At 40.7% G+C, this 26,887-nt stretch overlaps 2 protein-coding genes and 1 long non-coding RNA gene across 3 annotated transcripts; all 3 read left to right on the top strand.

Moving 5' to 3' along the window:
- The first annotated feature begins 9,479 nt into the window (after positions 1-9,479).
- LOC128253878 (uncharacterized) lies at positions 9,480-10,953 on the top strand. The gene is made up of 3 exons (XM_052982582.1): positions 9,480-9,565; positions 10,186-10,518; positions 10,578-10,953. The coding sequence occupies exons 1-3, from the start codon at positions 9,518-9,520 to the stop codon at positions 10,905-10,907; spliced, it is 711 nt and encodes a 236-aa protein (XP_052838542.1). The 5' UTR covers positions 9,480-9,517; the 3' UTR covers positions 10,908-10,953.
- Positions 10,954-11,577: 624 nt separating this feature from the next.
- On the top strand, positions 11,578-13,551 carry LOC128253867 (mucin-5AC). Its single transcript, XM_052982570.1, is given in 4 exon segments — positions 11,578-11,681; positions 11,753-12,055; positions 12,114-12,441; positions 12,444-13,551. Coding segments are annotated over 4 exon segments (1,683 nt in total). The 5' UTR covers positions 11,578-11,627; the 3' UTR covers positions 13,442-13,551.
- A 9,520-nt stretch (positions 13,552-23,071) lies between these two features.
- LOC128253884 (uncharacterized) lies at positions 23,072-23,618 on the top strand. The gene is made up of 3 exons (XR_008267492.1): positions 23,072-23,179; positions 23,232-23,432; positions 23,506-23,618. It is a non-coding gene; the product is annotated as an uncharacterized LOC128253884 (long non-coding RNA).
- Positions 23,619-26,887: the final 3,269 nt, after the last annotated feature.

The raw sequence follows: 26,887 nt of genomic DNA, 5'->3' as shown, positions 1-26,887 counted from the left end.
AGTGGAGCGATGATGGAAAACAACTTCTTCGGTGCTGCGCCAAATTGAAAACAAATGGGCAGGACCAAAAGATAGACTTTGGAAGGGGTGGTGAGAAGGGAAGTGGGGACTAACGAGGGAAAACATCTCAAACCAAATGGTAGTGGAAGTGAAAAACAAGCTGCAGCAACCAGCGAAATTTCAAAAATGTTGTTACCTTCGGATGAGGCATCAGCGTCGGGAAGCTGAAAATGAAAAAGTTTTGGCGCGCGGAGATGAATTGCTGGCTGTGAGCCGACACAATGCCCAGAGAGAGGCCAGGAAAACTCCACCCCCTTAGGAAATCCCGCGGAAAACCCCAGAAGAAGCCAGCAGCTGGCTGTGAATGAAGCGAAGCGTTCCAGATAGAATTTGAGCGCAGTAAATTTTTCAATCGACTCACTAATAAAGGCAATAAATATTCGATTCGCCTCGCTTTCGTTTGCCTCCGTTTCGTTTCGTTTCGTTCAATTCGATTCGTTTGAAGTATTTGCTTTCTGCTTTTGGCTGGATACAGCCCTCCTCGCAATAGTTTCGTATTTTGTTTGATAATGCTGCAGCTTCTTTTCTTATCGGCTATTTTCGAGCAATAAAGCTCGCTCCTTTTCAATTTTCCTGCCGCTTTGTTTTGCTTTCCCACTTGTTAGACAGTGCGACAGCGAAAATTTCATTTCGTTTCACTGCATTTCACGTTAAATTCAATTTAACGTGCTGGTATTTTTCACATCTACCATTCTACCTTTTTACCCCGACCTCGGGCGGCATTATTCCGCCAAACATAGCTCACAATTTCCATCGTTTGCACTGCCATTTTCGCATTTTCCATTTTCCAACAACAGTGTGCATTGTTTGCTGGCCCTTGTTTGCAGTAAATAAAAGGCGACGCAACAAAGCAGAAATGAAGAAATTCCCCAAAATGGAAATGTGTCACACAATGTCGTTTGGACTTTTCTTTCCTCTTTGGCCCAAGTTTTCCTGGGAGCGTGTTAAGCGCATAAATGAGCCACAAAATCGGAATCAAAAGAATTGCAGGACTACAAGGACTATAACTATGGCCAAAACTGCTGACGCAGACGAACTGGCAATAGTTTTACAGCCTCTCATTTTCATTTTCAGTTTTCAAATGTTTTCTGGTGGCTTCCCGGATTCGAGCGCCACTTAACCAAATTGAATATGGAAATGGATTTTTATTGTAATTTCTCCTGGCCATTGGTATCCCTCAGCCAGATTAGATTATCCAACAGTTGGCCTCATCGATTTCCCCTGGAATTTTCGGCGGCGGCGAACTTTGCCAAAACTTTATTGAAATATTTAGCCTAGCGGGAACTTAAGTAATAAGTTGCCGAATCAGTAGGCAAAAGATTAAAGTCCAATAAACTAGAGGATAGGGGCTGGGCTCGATTCGCATACCGTGGAGCGGATAAAACTCTTTTCAAAGAGCGGCGAAAACCACTGGCAAAAATTGCGTTTTCATTGGGAATTACTGGTAAAAGTTTGCCCGCCATATAGTAATGAGCTTTTAAGTCCTTTGAGCCGCAAATTAAAGTCCCCCCAAGTGCTTCCAGTCACCTTCAGATGTTGCCACAATGGACTGCCGAATTGATTGCTTCTGCAGAAATTCAGATGCTGATGGCTTCCACTTTTGCTGGGTGTCCTTAATTATTTTTTTCCAGCCCGAAACGAGCTGCCAAGCGGCCAATTATCCGACATAATGCCATGATTTAATTTAAAAACCTGTCACAGAGAGGCATCACCAGCTTTTCCCGCTGACAAAGGAGCGCGAAAATGGCTTTGTTTCGGCCATATCTTGTTAATTATGCTCAAGGCTGTGGGTTGTGGAAAATGTGTGATGACAATGACACCTCTGCATGTCCGAAGCGCAGCAATTTACGACTTAATCTGCGCTCAACCGGGCTAGGAGCATCTCTTGTCCTTTGTTCGCTGCCTTTTGGCACTGCCAAATGAAAGGAGTGCAAAGCCCAGTTTATATCCGCTTAAGCCCTTCATTTCATTATGGCCAGCCAACAAAGGGACAACTGGCATAGTTTGTGGGCCAGCCCTAACTAGAAAACAATGCAATCGATGCAGTGAAAAGGGCTTCTTCGACACATGCCATTAAAGTACATGCAATCATGGCTCATGCAGGCTAATGCAAAACATCGACAAACAAAGGTAAAGTTAATTTTCCTTCAGCACTTATCAAATAGAATCGTTTAAGCCACCAGCCAATCCATCTGGCAAGTGGTAGTTCACTTCATTGTAGCCGCAATCTTCTTGGCATCTGCTCTTTTTCCATTTCCCAGCTGGCCACAACAATGCCCGCAAAATGGCAGCAGATCCTGGCAAAAATATGGCCAACAAAAGGGTTCGTTCTTGACTAAGACGAGCAGTTACAGCTCATTTATCATCCGCCTGATTGATATTCCACAATTAATAATTGCTTAACGTTCGTTCGGCTTGATTGGCATAATTTGAAACTTCAATTCGGGCATTTTTATCTTTTAGGAAATTTAAAACAGTGCGTCTTCAGTTGCAAATTTTACCTAATTAAAGCTATTTGCTTTGGGGCAATTTAATTTCGGTTAAATGTTATTCAAACAAACAGTTGAATATTGCATTTAATAGAATGCTAAAATTTAATTTTAAAGGTAAATTAATTTATTTAGAAGAATGGACATTTTGACATTTACTATGTACATTTTTAATCACACACTAGTTTAACTTATTAAATTAACAATATAACTATATGCATTTTCAATCTTTTATATGTTTATTAAATATTCCATTTAAAATACGGTATTCCAAAAATAAAATCAAAGGTTTGTATTTATTATAAAAAGTCTTCATAGTGCAAAAATTGCAATGTAACATAAGGTGAACATTTTAAGTTTAACAATAACTAATTTTATAATTCTAAGATATAACATATAAATATATTTCTAATTCACAAACGAATTTTTAGTGTCGATTTGTTTTTGTTTGTTTGAGCTATAGAGTTTTTAAACTATAAGGTAAATACTTTTATATACAAAACTTTAATAAATGTAAGTTTGAGTTGGTGAGAGTGTGCTAAGACAAAGTTCGACTACAGATCATTAAAAATATAAATGGGTGGACGTTGCATCTCAACTTGCAGCTCCATTTCGACTTTCATCGTGGCCCCCTTGAAGGTGCAAAATGCTGCAACTTACCATTTAATCCCGGCTTAAGTAACCCCCCTTCTTCTTTTACTTGCTCCGTCCCTGCCCCCCTTCGAAAGTACCCTGTAAATGTTGCCGCAGACCAGTTGAAATCCCTTCCAGATCCTGGCTGAAGCCGCAATCGAAAGCGCTGCCGCTCTTTGTCTTTTGTTTGCTGATTGCATTACGTCCTCGGAGCTTTCGGCTGGATCTGCTGGAAAATACATACCTCTGTGTATGTAGAGCAAAAGTTTTAAATTAAAAGTCCAATGCCAGCTTATGGAACAGTTTATAGCCGCTTAAGCCGAAGGAAACCATACGGATACGGCGACTGAATGGAAATGCGGTGTTATATAAAATGGATGGAAGAGAAATTTCCACTGCCATGGCGAAACAACGTAATTAGTCGTTGACCAATGCCAGCTATAGTTAAGCGATAGGGAAAATCTAATCTACTGGCTTTACGCCCTCCCCTTTTTTTTCAATTGCAAATTTCACGAGAATTTCTTGTGACGTCAAACAATTTTCTCGGGAATTTCTGTGCTTTTAATAAACACTTTTACGTTGTTTGATTTTGTTTGCTCTTTTGGAGACTTTTAAATGAGGTACACATGCCCACATATCTGCGGGCATTTTTTTCGGGGGGGCGGGAACGAAAAGTAAACTGTTCGCACATGTGTGTTTATATTGCTAATAACTTGACGTCTGCCTTTGTATTTGTCTTCGGCAAAATGAAATTAAATTCCTCGTGTCAGTCGGGGGAACATTTAGGCCCCATCCGCGGGGGTGACCGGGGTGAAAAGTGAAAGGAGTAGGGATGTTGGGTTTGTGGGAAAGTCCCTGTCCTGTCACATTCAGACTCGAAAGCCCCGAGTCCGGAATGTGCGTTTGTTTTAGCTTGTGGGGAGCGCTATGTACCTACCACTCGTAACATAAACTAAAATAGAACTTTGATGTCAGGCGACATCAGCAACAGTTTGCTGACCACCGCTAAGGGTGCCACCGGGAAAATAACAGCCTTGGGGGAGGGGTATTTGGGAGGCGCTGGATGGGGAGTCCTAATTAGTTTTTATTAGGATGCACATGTTGCTGCCGCTCGCTGGTCAGGTGCTTTCCACTTTCCTGTTTTTCAACTATACACTCGGGGAAAGAGGAAAGAACACCAATTGTGTCAATGAATTCCAATGACAATAACATCAATGAATTCCAATAAATTGTATCAATGAATAAAATGAATTCCATTGATATATACTCCTTTTATGTGTAAAATAAATATAAGAGTACGTTAGCACGCTTTTATGTTGACAGACAATATTAAAATGTATGTAATATTTCAATACCAAATTATATAGCCCCTATACTTTTTAGTTTTATTCATATACCGAAAAGTCTAATACTGAAGCTAAAGCCTTGTTTTTAAAGCTCATAAGTTTTATTTGGGTACTTTCATTTCAAAATTTTGAATGGATTTATTATTGCTCTTCAAATACACTCTTCGCGCAGTGTGCAGGCAACAAAAGCGGCTACAGTCGCTTCCGCTTAGTGGCCTGGCTGCTGCCGGATCCGGAAACGGATGTGGATGTGGATGCGTGGGCGTTCGGGTCGAGCGCAGCAAATGCAACTGTTGCAAGTGCGGAATGCAACTGCAGGTGCAACAGATGCAGTGACCTATGCATTTACCACGGGTGTATGAGAGTGAGTAGGAGTGGTTTTAAGTGCAAAACGCATCATGTGGTTAATGCGCTTTAATTGCCGCTGGCCATCCAAAACTGTCCTGATGGCAATGGTGGCTTATGGAGCGGTAGAGCCACCCACCACCTGCCCCGTGCGCACCATTTAACTTGATTAAAGCTCGCATTTGGATAACTTCGAGGCACTTCTAAGCTGTAACAAAGGCAGAGCGCAGCACTAAAACGTAATATCCACCAGTAAAATCAACTGGAAAACCCCGGCCAGCCAGTAAATCTACGACACACAAAGGAAATGTTACGGCTCAGCCTCGCCATCTCGCTCACCCGCCATTGCGCCATCTCACTCGCTCTTTTCCGACAATTCCCCGGCGTGCAATGAAAGCGTTAATAAATTTCATGAGTCCTCGCATAAAAACTTCCGCCGCCTTCTATACACTTTTCTCGCTTTGAAATGCAAATTTCGGATCCTGCGCTTTGCCCCTCCCCTTTCGAAAAATGTAAATCACATTCACAATCAGATTAAATCTCAATAAGCATTGGACTAAAATTCAAATGCCATTTTGCCATTAGACCGCACAAATATTGTCACAGAAATCAAGGTTTCCCGCTGCGTTGGCCCCTCTCACAATTTTCCTCCAACTTTTCCACTCACACACACACACACACACACACACCACACACATATGGCCATATGGCGCAGCGGGAGTGTTTTCCCCACCCATTTTGTTGTTAGTATTTATTTAAAAACATGGCACCAAATGCGAAGCAACACGAAAATGTTGCATTGAATTAACATTTAGAGAACAACACAAAAAAGTGCCGTGTTCAGCAAACAACAAGAACTCAGCTACATGTTACACATTTTTAATGTTCTCTGATGGCGCATTCGAAAAAATAATAATGCAAACTAAAAAAAATGTATGCAAATGGAATAAAGTGTTGGCAGGGGAAAGTTTTCCCTGCAAAATTTGCATAAAAAACTTATTACGCATTTACCTTTTTGAAGGGGGAAATTTTCGACTATCAGTGCAGAAAGCTCTTTAAAAGAGCTCCATGAGTGGGTCAAACAAAAACTCATATTTAAATAAAACACATAATAAGTGATTGTTCATAAACTTATCAAGTGATGCGTGAATTAAAGTTGTTAATAAAAATTATACCTGACTCATACAAAGTGCTTCACTCAATTGCAGGCATCTCGCTTAGTTTACGCGACTATCGTTTTAAGCTGGAAGAGATAAAGCAGGGTAAGTACGCTGTTTGTCTATATTTATCACCATTTTTAAAACTTATGGCTATGGACAAGTTCATACCTTGACTTCTTATCATTCAATTGTGATTTGAATAGTGTTTGTATAAAAAAAAAGTTGCAGCTTAGCTATTTGCCGTTTGTTCGTTCATGCTTTTTCATTACCTTGACATTTGTTGACCGGTGTTGTTTTTTTGTTTTCAAATATAAAAAGATTAACACCCTTTTCTTTTAATTACATTTTAATTTATAGTTATATGGTCTAACAACAGTTGAAATACATTTTCTTATTAGTGTTTGGAACATGGTTAGATTTCTGAATTTCGTATACAATATTCAGAAGTGCTAAATCATTTGAACCTTTAATACCTGGCGCATTTATTTAAAACATATATGCATACAAATACAAAAATATGTTTAATTATATTTTGAACTCGAAAACTGACTAAGACCAATTGTTTTATTATTTATTGTCTAAACACAATTGATGTCTTGAAATACATTTTTAAACTAGTATTTGTGACAATATTATATGTTTTTCTCACAACCTGAACATCGTCATCCGGTTTTTAATCACTTAAAGCCTTAATATCTGCGGCATTTATTTAAAGTTGATGTCCCAGCTTGAAGAGCCCTTAACATCTGCTGCCTGTGCGGCTCTATGCTCTTTTTCCGGATGCACTCTTAAAATTAAAACTGCCATTGTGCGTGACTGTCTAGACCCTGCATTTATTTGCCAGTCGAGCTGCAGTAAACAAAGGAGATGACAGCGGCAAAGGCTGAAGCATTAACAACAACGGCGGCAAATAATGCGCAACAATATCCTTACCATCCTTACCAGCCTGTCATGCACTGTACGCAGCCATTCCATTTTTAATGACGCCAGTCAACAAATGGTGATGGAGATGGGTGCGTACTCGTATTCTCGTATTTAAAGCGACACTCAAGCCGCTTCTCTCATAACTCGCATAAATCATTGCTCTTTTCGGGCCTGTGTAATGAAAGTGCTTAACAGCTACTCGAGATCTGAACAGGGAACAGAAACAGAAGCCGCAGTGTAAAGCCACTTCAAGCGCATTACATGACTTACCACTCCACGGATCTCAATCCAAAAAGGAGTGGAAGCCATGGCCATCAAGTCGAAATGATATGACACCGGCAGCGACAGCCCAATCTGATTCCGGGGCGAACAGGAACCATGACTTGTGGCTTACCTTGGTGACTGTCAGGACAAATAAAACGGCTGCCCACATTCAAATTAGCACTTGTCGCCCGTTAAATCTTACTCCCGGGAAGTTCCAGTGGAGCAGATGCGACTGGCAGCCACGACACTTAAACAAATACTTTTCAACTTTTAGGTATCCCATTTAAATTAAAGGCTTCAAAATTAAGCGTCATCAGTTCATAACATAGTTTTATTATTAATAGATTGATTGCTTTTTCAAGCTTAAATATTTTTGAATCGCAGACAAGTCGTTTTGTTAAAGTTCTATTAACCCTTGGGTATACTACAAAAAAATGCATAGTCTAATTTAGGAATAGTAATTGATTACAGCCTGAGCCTATAACTTTGTTTTTAAAAAATATTAGATATCGAGTTTTGATTGATTGCTTTTTCCAGGTAAAATATTCAGTCATTCATTAATACAAACTGTTCTTAACATTTCGGTGCTTAACAATAATATAAGAGTAAAAAACACTAACTTTTAGGGAAGCAAGCAAGGTGTAATCTAATCCGAAAATAGTTTATAGGTCACAACTTTGTTTTTTTATTGCTTTTTCCGGGTAAAATGTTCCATAATCTTGTTATTATAAAGTTCTATTAACTCTTGGTTATTCTAGAAAACATAAGAGCAAAAAAGATTTAGGTTCAAAATAGCAATCAAAACGTAATCTAATTTAAAAATAGTTATTGATAACGTCATCAGCTTCTAACATTGTTTATTTAAATTATTAGATATTGAGCTTGATTGATTGCTTTTTCGGCAAAACAATTCTAAAGTCGCAGGCAGTCATTAATTTTTCTACAATTCTTTTCATTCTGTGGTACTCTACAAAAACATTGGAGTCAAAACCAATTCAATTTTTAGGCAGGAAACAAAAAGTCTTATAATTAAAAATTAGTTACTGATAGCGTCAGCACTTTATAGCTTATTTTTTAATATTTTTATATATTGTTAAGTTCCTGAGCTTATTTTAAGATTGATTACCTTTTCCAAGAATAAAATTATTGAATCGCAGAAAGTCATTCATCATTATAAAATTTCAACTATAGCTTTTGCTTAATAGCTAAACATTTTTTAGACGAGTATAATTCAATTATTTTTGTTTCCATCATATTATATAATCCTAGATAATGAAATATGTTTTTTTTTCAGTGATGTTCCACCAAAAGTTGGCTGAGCCAACGCCCCGCCTGCACTTTATGCTTTTGATAAATCGTTCGAGTTGAGACGACTTTTCCACAAAGGTGTGTTTGGAACAATGTCTCAGCTTATAAATCTTGTTTGGTCTATAGCAAGACGTATGTGGAGCCGGGGTATCCTTTTTTCTCCCCGGGCGACGTGTGTTTTTGATAAATACGCGGCTGACTGTTTTGGCAGTTGGTCCACCGGAAATCCCATTCCACGATTCTCTTCTGAAAAGATTCTGGTCATAAAAAATCAAGCTTTCTACTATGCACGACTTTAATGCGTGCCACGCTAATTAGATGATAGTTAATTTGTTTATTTTCGTTTTTTCAACTGTTGACAGTGTTAGATCGATACACGAATGCGGTTTGCGGAGCCAGTTGATAACAGAATTCATGGAAATTGGTTTTTTGCTTTCAATGACCTTAGCCACAACAAAATTAGTTATCAGAATGGTCTCTATCAGTTCTGGGAACTGCCTAGGAGTTCTGAGAATGGGCAGACTGAATGATGGACATGAAATCGGCAGATTTAAATCTCTGCTCGAGTGGCTCTCTAAAGTGATCGCATAACTCACTGGCTTCACAGAGTTTGTCGAGTGCCGTGATTCATTAAAACCGAAATAAGGTCTTATATCATAAACATTTGAGATAAGACAGTCAGATAGTCAGACATTCAGTCCCCAGAAGCGGGTGTACTAGCTTATCAGGCGACACGGAACCTAATTGAAGTGCCATTTAACCTGGCAACCAGCTATCTTAGCCTATTTGGATATGAGTGTTAGCCCTGCAGAAAGCCAATTAGTCCAACATTTGCCATGTCTTCTGGTTGTCTTTTATCTAATCGCAGTGCATTGCCAATTAGTGGCTAATTTTAGGCCCTGATGGATCCTCTAACCGGGAGGCTGAGGTATAAAAGGCTGTGTAGCTCGCCAGAATGACTAGATTGAAATTGAGTTAAACATCGAAGATGCAGCTATTCACTCAAGTTATTCTATTCGCCGTGGCCCTGATCAGTGTGAGTTTATTGGGATATTCTCTAGTAGTGTTTTACCAGTGGAAGTGTCTTAACTTTTGTATTAACTAGAAACGTGTTTCTGGAAACAACTTTTAACTTATAAGCGGCTGTTTATATAACTTGTTAGCAAGTCCTTTTTATCAAAACAATTTCTCATGCGCGTGCCAACTGCTATCTAAAAGTATATTTCTAATACACAAATATATATTTGTTAAATAACACAGAGACCGCAGTCGGTTTTTTTCGCAAATAATTAACTTTAAATGGAAGATAGCAATAAGGAATATCGAAAGTAATCTATAACTGGAAAAAAAACAAGTTTAATTAGCTTACATTGTTTTTTTTTAAATTGTTATGCGCAAATCTTACTTTAACCCCCAAATTTTGAATCTTTATATTAAAGTGAACATGCTTGTGTTGGTAAACTAATTGTACTCAAAAATTTAAATTTAAATTTAAGTCCGAATTTCCTTAATCTTCAAATTAAAGTAATTCGAACGGAGAAATATAAATTTAAATATAATATTTAAATATAGCTTTAATCTTCAAATTAAAGTAATTCGAACGGGGAAATAAAAATTGAATTCAAAACTTTTACATGGATTGCTCATGGATTCCAGGTCAGTGCCGTGCCGCATGTTGCACAGGATGTTGGTCTGGATCAGGTCCTTTTCCGCATGGCGCTGGGTGAGAGCGAGGCACGGGACCTGACTCCGGCAGCCCAGACCTGTGCCAACAACTACGTGAACACGACCCAGAAGAACGCCGAGAAGCTGGCAAATGCCACCGATGCCTGCGAGCAGGCAGCCAATCGCACCAAGGTGGCCTTCAGCCAGTCTAGCAACACCACGGTGAGCCAAATCCGCCTCCAGCTTTTGAGCCTGGAGCAGAACCTGCAGCTGTGCCGCAATGAGACCGACGCGGCCCTTTTCCTCAACTGCACTGTATCCACTGTGAGTGTGTTCATCTACGTCAAACCAAACTAGAGACTCAATACCTATTTTTTACCCAGTTCGACAAGAACCTGCAGCTGCTGGACACCTCCAACTCGCAGGCCTACCAGACCCAGACTCAGTTCAGCTCCAATGCCACCCAGATGGCTGCCCAGAGGACCAACTGCATCAGCTCCGCTGTCAGCGAGGCCAAGGTGCAGTCCATCCAGACGGCCAATGACTTCGATGCCTGTGTGGCAAAGATCCCCGGCCAGCGGGATTTAGATGTTCCGGTTCCCCAGCAGAAGGAGCAGCAGCAGGTGAAGCCAATGCCCGCCCAGGTGCCCAAGGATCAGGTCCCGGCCCAAGGAGCCAAGCAGGAGAAAGAGGACGTTCCTTTGAGCAACTAAGATTAAAAAACTTTAATCATCAATAAACTGTTTAGCTTCACAGAGACCAAGTCGTTTGAAATCAGAGCTCTCGACATGTTTCCCCATTTTACAGGATGTCAAAAAAGACCTTAAGACCCTGATGAAAAATAAAATCGAAAGCGGTTTTTTGTTTCAAAGCGGCGTGCTGAGTATAATGGCTGGCTCGATTTGGGAGCCTGTTTTTATAGGACACTATGTTTTTCTAAATTCTGATAAAAAAGTCTTTTTCACAAACATATGTGTTGAAACCAACATTACAGTTTTTGATGGTTGTTAACAATAACAAGTTATTATTTCTCCATGAAAATATTAAATACAGATTTAAATGCTGATTCTTAGAGTATTAAGTTTTTAATAGCCTCGCCGAATATAAATCACTGGAGTTTCCCAAGCCCCTCAAGCTGTTACTCACCCAGTTGACAGATTTCCTGCCACTTCACACCCACTTCCGTGCTGGCAGGGCTTTTATAATGGTGACGCCGTCAATTCGACTACATATTCTTATCACCAATTAGACTGCTTAAGACTTATCACCTGCCCATTTGGCCATTCGCTGATTGCGGTGGGCCCCCTAACAATTATAGATAAATACAATTAATGAAGCCGGAATAAAAATAAAATATTAAAAATCAAATGCGCGCCGCTTTAAAATGGTCACCCGCCAGCGGAGCCAATTTAGAAACGACCAGAACCGCCGTGATGGAGGTTCTCTGCAAAATTTTATCAGTGTGCTTGCTGCTCGGTGGCGCTCAGGTGAGCATGCCGAATACTCCAGCGAAGCAGCTTATATAATCTGTAAATTCTCCGGTAAATAAATCCCCCAGGCGTTCACAAGGGCAGAGCCAGCCAAGGAGCTCACCTGGCAGTCCCTGTTCTTCGATGCCGTGACTGGCAATCTGCAGGAGCCGCAGGCCGATGAGCTCATCAACCTGGAGGAGTGCACTGCACTTTACACGGTGGACAACATTGAGATTCTGGTGACGGCTGGCTACAAGATTCGTCGTTGCAACAATATAAATGCCAAGGATATCGAGAGGTATTTGGAGCGTCGCGATGCCGTCTACACGAAGCACTCCTTCGAAAGGGAGATGATTGGATGCCACACCCGCGACTGCTACGTGGATGCCGTACGTTTAAATTATATATGAAATATTCTGTTATAGCTAAACTAACTCCTATGAACAGGTTTTGAATCTGTTTAGTTCGGTGCGATTGAACCGCTACGATCATCGTCGCCGCAGAGCCTGCATCCTGCGTGAGGTGGAGAAGGCGGCGGCCAAGCTGGATGCTGCCTCCATTGCCCTGGCCAATTGTCTTGCCCAAGCGCAGCCACAGCCGCCCCAGAACAGCACACTGGCACCTCCGCCACAGAACACCACTTCGAAAGAGCCTGGACCAGTTTATACCTCAACTGCTGCACCGGGATTGAACACCACCCAGTGGCCCAACTTCACCACAACTGGTGCCCCGGGATGGGACACCACCCAGTGGCCCAACACCAATACCACACCCGATTTACCACTACTGCTACCCCGAACTGGAATTCCACTGAAGGTCCATGGTGGGGAAACAACACAACAACTGGAGGTCCATGGTGGGGAAACGACACAACAACTGGAGGTCCATGGTGGGGAAACAATACAACCACTGGAGGTCCTTGGTGGGGAAATAACACAACAACTGGAGGTCCATGGTGGGGAAACGACACAACAACTGGAGGTCCATGGTGGGGAAACAATACAACCACTGGAGGTCCTTGGTGGGGAAATAACACAACAACTGGAGGTCCATGGTGGGGAAACGACACAACAACTGGAGGTCCATGGTGGGGAAACAATACAACCACTGGAGGTCCTTGGTGGGGAAATAACACAACAACTGGAGGTCCATGGTGGGGAAACGACACAACTACTGGAGGTCCATGGTGGGGAAACAATACAACCACTGGAGGTCCTTGGTGGGGAAACGACACAACAACTGGAGGTCCATGGTGGGGAAACAACACAACAACTGGAGGTCCATGGTGGGGAAACGACACAACAACTGGAGGTCCATGGTGGGGAAACAATACAACCACTGGAGGTCCTTGGTGGGGAAACGACACAACAACTGGAGGTCCATGGTGGGGAAACAACACAACAACTGGAGGTCCATGGTGGGGAAACGACACAACTACTGGAGGTCCATGGTGGGGAAACAATACAACCACTGGAGGTCCTTGGTGGGGAAACGACACAACTACTGGAGGTCCATGGTGGGGAAACAATACAACCACTGGAGGTCCTTGGTGGGGAAACGACACAACAACTGGAGGTCCATGGTGGGGAAACAATACAACCACTGGAGGTCCTTGGTGGACAAACTCGACCCAGGCACCCAGCTTGAACTCGACTGAGACTCCGTGGTGGAACAACACCACTGCCAGCTGGAACAGCACCACCGCCGACGACACAACCACCACCGAGGAGAACTGGTTCGATCAACTCCTCAACGGGATTGGATCCCTCTTTTAGAGCTAAAAAGCCACAAGAGGCTCATCACTACTGTCTAGAAGGATGTACTGTTGCCCAAGCTCTGGGCTAACAAATAAACTATAAATAAATAAACTTATCAGCATTGAAAAGCTTTTGAGATTACGCCCGACTGGCGGGCCAATCAATGCGCGTCGGTTGATAAGTTGATAAGCCATCGCCTCCAATGGGGAAAAAGGAGCACCGCAAATTAAACGGAGACCACAGCCACCCAGTGGGGCACGGACTGATTAAGATTTATTAGCCAGCTGCGGGGACCACGTGTCGCAGACGGCTGGGGAAAATGATGGATTTCGGTGAGACGTCAGCAAAATATTGCCAATACTCCATGGACATGGCCTTGAGCCCTCCAAGTGGGTAGCTTTGGCTCGGCACAATAAACCCGCATACATAACGAGCTCCGAAGCTCTATAATTAGTTAGGATCTAGCGCAGGAATCTGCGGTAATGAGCTGGCTGCCTTTCTATTGAGCTTCCAGCTAAACTAATAAAATAATCATGGATTAAATAAACGTTATTGGTGAAGCAGACATCACAGAGGACTCGAGCCCCGGGCCAAAGGTTGAATAATTGCAGGGGGCTGACATTTGCATAACCTGCTGTCTGCCAGCTAGGCTATAGTGCCAAAGTGGAACCAGGATGGTGCCAGGTCGGACCCAAGTTGGTTATGCGGCTCTGCCATACAAAGGGAAACTGACCTAAACAATGGGAGTATGCGCAAAACTTTTAACCTCAGCGCCAGTAGATAAATCAACCTGGATCATCACCCACAGCATTCGTTGTCAGCACACACCTTCATTGTGTGTCCTGCGAAGGGTAAATCCCCGCCAGACACAACAGCACTGAGCAAAAAATAGCCTACTTAAACCATTACCATTTCGATTAAATGTATACCTTTTAATGTTTAACATAAATATTGTAAATTAAAATTTTTTTTTTTTAATTTTTTTATCGATTAATTAGTTATTTACGGATTATGAGAGCCATGGCAAAAAAAAATTTTATTAACCATTCACTTCGATTTATGCATTATTAAAATATATAAAAAGTTTTAAAAAGTGATTTTTTATCAGTTATCTATAACGTGTAGCAAGCAGTTCACAAAGATGTACACTCACACCTATATATAAGCACCACCTGACAAGCAACGGTAGCTTAGATTCCAGAGTCTTAATGTCCTATATGCCTATCTATTACTCCTATAGGAAATACTATGTCAACCGAACGCCATGGCTGCCTCGGTCTTGCTCTTATGATCGGTATAAGTTCCACACTAACCCTTGTTCAATATACCCACTAAATTGAGAGCATCTAAATCGAATTAAATTGAGTTTTAATTCTTAGTTAAAGAACGGCTTTTTCTCACTGTGTAGCCCTGCACAATTGCATTGGATCGCAGGAGCTGCCAGTAACATTTACGCCGCTGGGAGTGTGTGTGCTCAAACATTTCCCCCCGCTGACCAGGGCATTGCAGCTATAAATTGCAGCTGGACCTTTACGCACAGCGTTTGTATGAATGTGTGTCTGTGAGTTTGTTTGCCCGTGTGTGTGTGTGGGTCAATATTTTTTCATGTTAATTCAACTTGGGTGCGGCACACGGGGCGAATGTGTGATGGTGATGAGGCAAAGCGAGGCTCCCGGAATGTAAATCAAGGCGGGCGCACATTTCGAGTCCGAATCCACTTCGCTTTAACATTTCCACCAGGGACCGAGAAAAGTTTTAATGGAAATGCTCGAAATTAAGTGATCAATTAACATTAATTGCCAAATGCAGGGCGAAACTTCATAAAAATGTCGGCCCCAGGTGATTAGATTAAAGACAAAGGATTGACCCTTTGGAAATCAAAAGTTTCCACGGCCAGCGCCCCCAAAAACATAACACTAACACTAAACCCGGCGATGAGCGTTTCGATGTTCTCTCTGTGCTAAATTGCCAATTAAGATTTTTAACGATACCGCCTGAGAAGACTGAGAAGATGGCAAACTTGAAATTAGTAAGTCATTAAAGTGCGACCCGTCCAGGCAAAAAAGAGCATCCTGTCGCGGGCTCCTTAAAGAACAAAGGGGGGGAGGGGCGTAAAAAGGTGCGAGGGGAGAAGGGCGTGGCCATTGTGGGAGACACAGCAGCTGACAGGCTGACGTTTGGGTAACTAATAGGCCTTATTTGCATGTTAATTGCTCTTGACTAAGTCAACACCAACAGGAGTAGCAGCAGCATCGGCATCAGCAGCAGCAGCAGCAGCAGCAGCCCCACCAGCGAGGGTAAACGATGGCATAAAAGTATTATAATAACAGTAGCACAATTTCCCGAGCAACAAGAATAATGAGCAGGAAAAAGCTGAGGACCGAGAACCCAGACCAAGAAGGCGCTAAAAACAAACCCACGTTCTGCATTAATTTTAGCGCAGCAGAGTGTCGCTTAAAAGTAGGCAACACTCCTCTAATGAACCCATTAAATTTACCAGCCCCATGAAATTATGCTGCCATTTTTCGGAACCACTTTATACACCACAATCACACATTGTAACCTAACATTGACGTCTCTCTGTGCCGAACAACCGAATAACCGAATAAATCACTGGCGTCACATTCCCTGATTTCGGCCATAATTGTTTGTACTTCGTTTTGGCAACTCACACGCTGCGCAGCACTCGTATTTCACAGTCAGCCCGAAAACTATTTGCCTAATGACAACACATAAAGCAGCGTGCCACAGTTTCCACAAACGCAAATAAATAAATACTTTTTCTTTTGCCGTTTGCCGTTTGCATTTGCCATTTATTTTAATTTCATTTTTAGAATCTGCATATGCATGTCGCTGTGTTTTGTGGTTTTTACGGGGGCGAGAGGCTTTGGGTTGGAGCACAAAATTGAGGAGAAGCGGATATAACAATTTCTCTAACTAACGCCATCAGCAGATAAACTACATAACAACTGAAACTTTGGCGTATATGCGAAATTATGCAAAACTTCTAGAAAAGCTTGGCGTTGCCGTACATTAACCATGTCCAAAAATATATATACTCTGCAAAAATATATCGAAAATACTATATTATGTTTTTTAAAAACTCTAATTTTCTGTTGTACTTAGAAATAATAGTCCACTTAGTCGCCAATTAGTCGCCAAAAGTTCGAATTCATCAAACTCCTCTAAAAAAAAGTAAGGTAAAACCATGAAAAATTAGTTTAGATTTGGCAAGCTTATTTCAACTGTGGAAGCTGGCCAGTAAGCCTGAATAATTTATAAATTCAGCTTTAGTCCTCCCAATAAATGTTCTCGAATTTAATTACACATTATGATTGCGACGAGTCTCTTAATTTAATTATATAATTTTGACAACTGAATGAAAACGCTCGCAATTACGACAAATCGGAAAAGAAAAAAACAAAACAAATTAATAGAGCTGAAAATGCTAACCATTTTGTTAAATCGATCAAAGTTAATTGAAGTCAGTTGGCGACACATTTGCATGTCAAACATATTTAACAAACGAAAAAACACTCGGCATAACCGAGTGCAACAGCAGTGGAAATTAGCATAATTTCAACACGCAACATGCAATACGCGGGCTCTAATCAAAGAATTGCCCTTCGTGCTCCTCAGCAATTTGCGCATAGTTATGGAAATGTACGATTAACAGCGAACAGAGACAAAAGAGGAAAAAAGTTCACATAATTTCAGCCTCAATTTGTGACACACGCAAGACTAAAAAAACAAAAACATGTAATACATAGTATGGCCCCGAAGATTGAACGAGTAATTTTACTGTATCGGCTTCAACACATCATATAAATAAACCATTTATTCTCAATGAAAAGGAGAACCCTTTGCACACGTGCCAGCAAAAAGGAAGAAAAAAGAGCCGAAATCACATGCAATAAAAAGTGTAATTTGTATAGTAAATATGTAAGCGAGGCGCGAAAGCCATAAAATCAAACAGGGATGCCACGTGTGAGCTCAGGTGACTAAAGTGGGCAAATGTATGCCCCTCTTCAAGGGGTGTTACATGTAGTACTAAGCAGAAGCTCAGACTGCTAACTATGAAATAGTCATAGTCAAGTTTATCCTTATCTTTTACCGCAGGCCATGCCCATAAATTCGCAAGTGCGCCCATTAACGCTCGAGTTTTTGGCCAAAGTCCTTAAAGCATAAAAGCCGCGTCCATAAATTTGCCTGCCTAATACAATGTCGACTCGGCCAGCGAGCATAATGGCCTAAGTAAGCGGTTAACACTTGCGGAATGGGGGAAAATTCCAGACAATGGCTTTTCTCGGTCTCAGCCGCAACTGCGGAAGACTCCATTAAATTGTCAATTGTAAAGAGGCAGCCGTGAAATGAAATTGAAACGAAACGAAAAAAAATAAAATTATATATATAAGTAAAGCGGGGATATCTGCATATCGGGCTGCTACGTAATTGAACTCTACAATTGTTAAATTTACTGCAATTTTATGGGCTTCTGTGGACGCAAATTGTGCGCTCGCTGATTGAAATAAATTGAGGCTTAATAGCCCGCGAATATTGAAAAAAGTTTTCTCGATTTAATGGGGCCCTGATTGAATAACGTATAATGTATACGCCGTGAACGCCAGAAGACTGCCGCATTTATCATAAAACCGCGCCATAATTACGAGGATCTGGCCAGCAGTCCGTCCATACGTTCAATCAGTTGGCAAAACTGCACACCTAAACAATTGAGCAAACTGAACAATTGGACAATTGAGCAGCGGAGCCATTGAAATTCCGAAACAACTACATGTAAACAATTGTGCACATAAATTGGCGTGTTATGTTAGTTTTTCGGGGTAATCGTTTTTGGGTAAGGCTTTGTTTTCCCCGATTTACCCATTTTATTCGCATGCCACACGAGAAGGGCTAGTTTAGAGCTGCTATGTGTGCATGCAGCTGAATGCATTCCCCGGGAAACGAAGTTGTTCGCATGCGAGAACCCTCTGGTTATTTTTTGGGCTGGCTCAGCGGAAGCCATAATGGTCACATAATGAAACAAATGCCACACAAGAGCTCATTATGCGAGGCACGGACTTTGCTGTGTGCCGATAATCGCGAATTCCCTTTATTGTAACCATTTCTCAACTTCATCGGGGGAAATTATTGTGGTTCTTTATTTTGGCTGCAGGCAGCTATGTTCTAAATTCAAATTTCCTTTGACATAAATACTATGCAGCATACACTTACTAAAGCTAAGATATTCTGAATGAAAAGGTATGTTAATGGTGGTGCTACAGAAATCACTAGTGTTTTAAAAATATTTATAAGGTGTCTAAATGCAATGATTTGTTTATTTAATTTATTGGTATTCGGTACAGGTATAAAAATATATTTTATCAATTACTGTAAATAAAATTATAAATTGTAGCTTAATAGTATATAGTGATCTCTTTAGCATTACAATATATTTATGTATTTTCTTTGAAAGTGTTTTTCTATTTGTGAATTCCAATTAGTTTTTTTCTTTTCAAGCAAATGTTACTCAAATCGTTCTTGTTATTCAGACATGTTTTCACTTTTTAATTCACAGATCTTGAATCTTAGGCCTGCATTAAAAGTGTGAACGGATAAACATTTATCTATTCTTCCTTCATTTGGCTTTCATCTTAATCTTGCATTACTTGTAGTATTTCCCAGCCTGCTCAGCAATTTGTGGCCCTTTTTGTGGCAGCTGGAAAAGCGCATTGCCTGCCACGTTCGTCTTTTGTTTTTTTTTCTTGTTTTAATTAAAAATGTGCTTGCCTGCTTCTGCTGCTTTTGTACTCGTGCTCGTAAAGCGAATGGCAGGCGACTTCCGACTGGGATTAAAATCAATGTCCTGTTCTCTGTCGCTCTCTGACTACCGCCCCCCCCTGCCCGCATGCCACTCCCCATCCCGATCTGTCAAGGCTGAAGGGCTGAAGGCCGGAGGCTGAAGGACTGAAGGCCGAAGGCTGAGGTTGAGGCTGCAACACTGAGGAGGAGACAATAAATTTCATATTGCCATAGGACATAAAAGGGCGTGTATAATATGCAAACACAATCAACGCGTCAGGACAGTTGCAACCGGGGGAGGGGGGTGGTGGCGGCGGGAAAGGGGTCGCAATGAAGGGATCTCTCGCCCACGCACACCACCTCATCCCCACTCACACACGCATTCACATAACAATTCAAGTGAAGCACACATACGCAAATAAATGTAAGCTAAACTTTGAAGTGCCAGGCAGGCACATATTGCATATGTAATAGTTTGAGTGTGTGCGTTTCAGTGTGTGTATGGTTATGTGTGAGTGTGTGTGTGTGTGTGTGTGTGCATAAAGCAAAGCAATATAAAAGGAAATAAACCGGCGACAGCGCTGCCAGCTCCACAAACTAAACGGAAAAAAATAGAGGGGAAATGGAGAACGAGAAGGAAAATATAAAAAGAAAGCTAAAGGAAGAAAAATATGAAGAGCAAAAAAGTTTTTTATGTGGAGACGTGCAGAAATTTTTAATTTGCGGTTTGCCAGAGCTGAATCCGAGGCTGAAGCTGAAGCTGGAACTAAAGCGGAGCTATATAGCCATAGCCATAGCCATGGCCATAGCTCTGCGGATGTCAGTCGAGCACGCCGCTTATTATGATTTACATATTTTCTATGCGGCTTTGCCAGCGGCCCAAAGTTTTGCCCAGTTTGCCCAACAGTCGGAGATCCCGGGGCTCAGACAGAGCAGAGCAGAGCACATTTTGTAATTAAAGTTCACGAGGTCAACACGGCATTCAGCACTCAGAATTCAGCATCTACATTCGATGGAGGGCCGGCCCAGCCGACTGCCTTCAAGTCGCATTGTTGCTCGCTAGCCATTTTTATTGCATACACCCAGGCGCGCCAAGGAGCAGGCAGGATGGGAGGATGGATGGACACGGATGGCAGCCCAAGGACCCCAACAGCAAACGAGTTAAGTGCGCTCTAAAATATGTGTGACGCCACTGGCAGAAAATATCAGTATAGCGTTTAAATATTTTAAATATTTGAATATATAAGACATCTGTCAAACTGCTTATAACCTATTTTAAAAAACAAATTCGGCGGCCTTCAATTTGCCTCAAAATTAAGTTAATACTAAAAAAAAAATGTTATAATTTACTTTAGTTAATGGTATTAAACAAATGTCGCCATACATTGAGATAATAGTAACAGTATCTTTCAACATATTTCACAAGAAAAATCTGACATTAGAAGTATGTTATGCTTATAAAAAGGTTACATGGCCTTTTTAACAAAAATTTGTAAAGTTTAGGAAAATATATCTGATATCATTCAACATATTTGTAAACTCGTATTAATATCGGTTATTATATCTGTGGTGGTTTCTGCAACTCAGAAGCTTTAACAATATGTTTTATAATAACATCAAATTTGATCCCTTTATAATTGTATTATTTTTCTTTTTTCCAGTGAGCAGACAAATGCGTTGACGTGCATACTTCAGACGCAGCAGCAGAAGCAGCTGCAAAAATCGGGGAGGAAAGAAGTGCAAAGGCAAAGGAGTCTGGGCCATAGCGCAACCAACAATGCGAAGTCCGCTTCCTGATCTGCTATCCCTCCCCCCCCCCTCGAATTCGCCCTGCGGTGTCTGTCATTTGCATATTTAAATTGCAGCCGAGCAGATTGTCATCAGCTCGCTTAAAACGTTGATAAATGTGTGCCATAATTTTACGTTGCACGCACTCACTCACGCTCACACACACTTGCAGCGAACAGCATTTTAAATGCTCAACACGGCGTATGAGTAACTTGCGGCTGCTGCCACCGCCAGTGGCGCACAGGCATCTTATGATTAATAAAGTTTTTCGATTTATATCCGACACGCTTCCAGTTGGCTCCTTAGCAAAATAGTTTAATCATATGCGGTTCAGGAAGAGTATACGTATTCCAATCAACAATGGCAAATGTAACGCTTAGAGATTAAATTAAAATCTAAGATTAAATCATATGAGCACGAACGGACACTAATAGGAAATAATTACTATATAATATTTAAGCAATAATTATTAATTTCCTAAGCCTACGATATGAACATAGTCTAGAAAATACATCTAAGAGATTAACTCCATTAAATTTGAGGGTTTTTGGGTATATAATAGTAAAAGCAATTTATAATTAAATGCAGCTGGCAATTTAAACTTCAAAATATCATTAAAAACAGTTTCAAAATTCATTGTTTGTCTTCAATATAAATTTAGGCTTATAATTAAAATTCTATAAAAACCGATCATATTTTCCACAGAAAAAAAAACATTTTTCTCACTCTTTAACTAACTTGAATCAGCAGATTTTAAGTTAAATAAATGTTGGGTATAACGTAGTTAGAACGCGGCCACTGGCCACTTTGGCAACTCATTCATCTCCTCCTAATAGAGTCTCAATGTGTTTGGCTTGGTCAGGAGGATACGATTTGCTCCTGGCCAAGAACTACCGTGCACACTTAGTTATGGTTTATTATCCTCCCGACTTGCAGCAGCCACAACTCCGCAGGACTCGAGCAAACAGCAGAGGGGCTTTGGCAAACAGTCGGACTCCTCTTGAATGGAAGTCCGTGAAGTTAGGGGAGCAAACATGGGCGCCAACGCAGCTTGAGTAGCTAGCTGGCAAACACACATCAGCACGTTGCCCACACCCACTCCCACGCACACACACACCTATACGCTCAAACACAAAAACCACCCCTTCCCCTGCCCTTCTGCATCATTCACAATTTGTTTCAATTTTAAATACAGAAAAAAGGGCGGGGCTGGTGCCCGGCGTACGTGTAGTTTTGGCGGGCACTGTGTGGGTGCCCTTGGCTGGTTGCGCATTTCAGTTTCAGTTTGAGTTTCAGTTTGAGCGCGCTCTCAAAAATTATCACAGAGAATGTTTCAGCGCCGCTGTCGAGTGCGAAAAGGTTGGCCCCGCACTTAAGCAATGTCAACGGCAGCAAAAGCTTCACTGCGGAAAATATTTTAGAAAGCTTGGAATAACTTAAGTATTAACATAAAGCATTCCTTAATATGTTTAACAGAATCGTTAAATTTGTTTTGCTCTTTATTTTTTTTAATTTCAAAAGAAGCATTCATTCCAAAAACATATATTTTATTAATAGCCCAGGTTTGAAACGATTAGTTTTTAAGTAAATTGACAACTTTTGCAATACTAAAAACTTGTAGCTTTTTAATGTGCCAAAAACTAAACTGGCTTGGACTCAAAGATTTTATTTTTTTATTTTCTTATTTATTTAATTGAAGTTTAAGAGTTATTTGGGAATTCAGTTTTAATTTGATTTCAATTTCAAATTTAGTGTAATTAAGTTTTGAATGGTTTTCGCTCAGTGTTTAGCCTCAACCCAGTATTTCCTTTTCCCCAACTAACTGGCTACGGAAGGAAGCAAGAAATAGCTGGAGCAGAAGCTGCCGTCGCGCTGAGGCGATTCGTTGTCGCCTGGCATAAGCGTATTTGCTGAAAGCGTAACGCTTGTTAGGACAGATAAGAGCGCACAGGATATATCCACTCGAGGCGGACTGGCAGTCAGTACCCGGAATACAGAGCCCAGGATATGGAACCCAGAACCCAGAACTCACAACTCGAAGTCGAGGGCGGCCATGATAAATGACATGTTTCATTTGACATTTTAACAAAGTGTTGAATTTTTGCTGCTTACTGGAGAAGCTCGTTTGGCGAAAATCATGAAAAAAGTGAAGTGAGCTGGAGGATCTCGGTACGTTTTTGCAACGTTCTTGTTTTGCTTGGCATTATTTTTACCCTGCCAGTTACGCGTGAATTGTTTGGAAGTGTTAAATAAACCCAACCACCAAGAAGCCACCACCTCCCACGAAAGTATATACACAGCAACGTATGAATCGCGCAATGTACTTGTACCATATACCCCTGGCAACAGTATAATTTTTCAATCATGTTTGAGTGCTCTGGGTGGAGCTTGGAACTCCTTTTTTGCTCAAACAGTGCGTTCTGTAAGTACATTTCCCCCAAGTTCGCATTGATCTGGCAACCGTCAAACAATTTGGAAAACAATTCTTTTTACAGCCAGCGGATTGGGGATGACATATGGAATTGCTTTGGTTAAATTTTAATCGATTGGGTTGTGTTTTCACGTCATGGGAGCTTGAGCTAAAATCGAACTCGCAGTATTTTGTTGAGTAAGTCTTTAATAGATTTATTTAAATTCAAGAAAAATATATATTTTATAAAAATGAAATTAAAATTTTTCATTAATAATTGTCAATATATGAGTAAGGGACTTAAACCAAAAAACCACAGAAATTATAATATATGTTAAAATCGTTTTAGAGTATAATGGTCTATCATTTGTCCATTAGTCGATATTTATTATTCCCCTAAAAAAGGGAACTATAATGTACTATTGCTTATATTGTCAAAATATTCATAAGAGTAAAATAAAATGATTAATAAATCGAAGATCCGCACAATTTTAATTATTGCTTTAAATCGTTTTAGTAACCGTTTTGTTCATCAACTTTTGTAGTTTTATATTTTTTTCCATGCCATTAAATGGCCCGCCATCATGTATCTTATATTAGTATGAAATGATCAAAAAACCAATGAACTCAGCGCAAAAATGTTTGAAAAATTGAGCCTGCGGAATTCGCACAGCTCAACGTTTCGGGTTGTGTCCTGTAGTGTAGCCGATAAAAAAGTGTGCTGCAAAAAACGCTGCGAAATCCGCTGTGAAAGACTGCCACCCGACACCTTTTCCGATGGGTGGTGGCCCATTTAATGCACTTCAAATTGACAAGTAAAACCGCAAACATTTGCTGACCCGCAAAATGGAGAAAAGGGGCAAAAGGAAATTCGTGGCAATGTGAAAAACGGTCGGACCAATAAACCAACAAAAAGTGCTCATAACGGGGGCCCGAAAATAACATATATATCGCATAAAAAGAGAAGCGGTTACAGTTTAACTGTGCCAATACATATATGCATTTGCATATAAATGTATGGCGTGGAATGCAGAAAAAGGAACCCAAAATGAACCCAGAAAAAGAACAAACAAAGGGACCAAAAATATTTTTAAAATGCCAAACGAAAAAGTGCAAACATTTAAGCGCACAGCAAACGAAAAATCCGCCGAAACTGAAATGCTGCCAACTCACTAAAATGTTGAATGACGAATATAAAAAACTGAACTGAAAAATAAGGCGGTCACGCACGCACAAGGGCGTGGCAGTCTGCGCCTGTGTCTGAAACAAAGCCAAGCCATAAAAATAAATATAAATTTAACAATTTTTTCTTTTTCCCAACCATTTATGTTTGTCCGCTTGTTGGCACTACATCGTACACCAGAAAAAATGTATCACAAAATGGGGTCAATGTGTTATAAATGGGTAGAAAGATGAATTTATAATCTTCATACTTAAGTAAGGATTTAAATGTTGTAATATATTATGGCAGACAAATATATGTGGGAATTTTATATACCGACTATATATGGAAAAGGTGTTTGTTAATGATTAGGCATGATTTGAATTTTTTGTAGCAGTAGATTAAATCAAATTGTGCTGCATTAATTATTGCAGAAAAATATATTCAGGAATTGGATTAATAAAATAAATAAATAAATAAAAATTTAAAATATTTAATAAAATAAATAAATAAAGTTGTACAACTGAGATTTAACTATAGTTGATTGACTTAGTAAACATAACTGTACAAAAAAAATTAATTTATTGTAATTTATAAAATTGTAATTTAATTTTAAGACTTATTGCTTTAGTCTGCATATTTTCTTGCAGTGCAGCAGCTGACACTAGCTAACTGTCCACAGCAGAGACTTTTTTTTTTGGTTTTTTTTTTTGTTGTGCTGTGGGCGGGAGGTGGCTGTGTTTGAGGTCAGAGGGCAGCGCTCACCTGGACGCCTCTTCAGCGGCGTTTGGCGCTTGACAATGCGCCGTCGCGTCAGCCTGCGTTTTTATGAATTATTTCGTAATAAATTTTCGAAAACTGTTTTTTTTTGTTTATGCAGCAGGGGGCGTTACACACACACACACACACACACTTCAAAAAGTGAGTGCCGCATTGAGTCTGTTGAAAGTTATGGGTGAGGTGAAGATGGGTGGAAATGGGTGGCATTGCTGCGGTTTTTCTCGCACGCAAAAGAGAAAAGAAATCCAGCCAGGGCTGCACAGCACAAATATTTAAATTTAATTAACTTTATTTACCAAAGCCAGGCTGCGGCAGGCCGAGCTATTAAATTGCACGGAGATGGGGGATAAAGCGGTGGGTTTTTCCAGTGGGGTGTGTGAAGTGTGTTTATCCTACAACTTTGCGTCAATCAAATCGAAGCCATCGTAAAAATAGAAAGCGAGCAAAATCTCTGGCATTGCGTGCTTGCAGGAAAAAAAAAAATATCTCAAGCCACTTCCGGCGGAAGTGCGATTTAGTTCCCACACCAATTTTTTACGACCTCCAGCTGCTAATTTAGTGCAGTTGGGTCGGCCGGCAGAATTAGCATTAAAATAAAAATGCGAACTCTGTTAAACAAATAGCCTCGAAGGGATTGGGGCTAAGGGTAAGTTATCCCTTTTGTCATAAATGTGCGTTTCGCAGACATTTCCAAATTGTAATACATCCGCTCGCTCACTCTGAAATGGGGGAATTGGGGAAAAGGGGAAAACTGGGGGAAAAGTGAGCCGCATATGCGGGGCATTTGTTTAACTGAAAACTGTAGCCGGAACGGAAACGGAAATATATGCTGTCAGCATTTTATTTGTTTGTGAGTGCGTGATTTTTATGCTTCTCTGGCCAGGGCAAACAGGGCTGGGATCTTTTCCCCGTCGGCTAAAAGGGCTGCAAAATAATAAAAGAAAACGGCCAAGGCACGAACGGAAAGCGGAAAGCGACTTAGCAAAATGTGGTGGTTTGCCGGCCAGGGAATCGAGGGGTTCCTCACTACTGTACTAGCACACAATAGCCCTGGCCTAAAGCATCACTTTGTTAGCCGCCATTCGAGGAAATTGTTTATGCGAGTAGTTTGGTTGCTGCTGGCGCCCAATGAGCAGGCCTTCACTATCAAAAGTGCACAGAGAGAAAACTTGTTTTTTAAAATTGAATATAAATTCAAATTTATTCAATTTATCAAAATTCAGTTTTGATAAGTACTTTCATTGCCTACTTTTAAAAACCTTAACAAATTATTTTAGGCCCCCAGTGATTTCTGTAGCACCCCCAAGTACTTGTTTATGAAAAGCTTGGGGCAAGACCAGCCCTCTAATTTGTATTTTGAAAATTCTACAAGTTTTCTCCTGTGCATTCGAAAGCCTTCCCCTTTTTAGTGTCCCAGTCCCTGCCTGAAAATTTTTCACCATGGCAATCAGCAATGCAAATGCGGCTGCATGGATTCCGCAATTAAAGAAGCACCCAACACTCGAGCCAGTTAGTGTGAAAGCTA

The sequence above is a fragment of the Drosophila gunungcola genome (genome assembly GCF_025200985.1).
Source record: "Drosophila gunungcola strain Sukarami chromosome 2R unlocalized genomic scaffold, Dgunungcola_SK_2 000004F, whole genome shotgun sequence".
Classification (NCBI taxonomy): domain Eukaryota; kingdom Metazoa; phylum Arthropoda; class Insecta; order Diptera; family Drosophilidae; genus Drosophila; species Drosophila gunungcola.
Note: the sequence above shows the minus strand (reverse complement) of the source record. Positions and strands in the feature narration are given on the sequence as shown.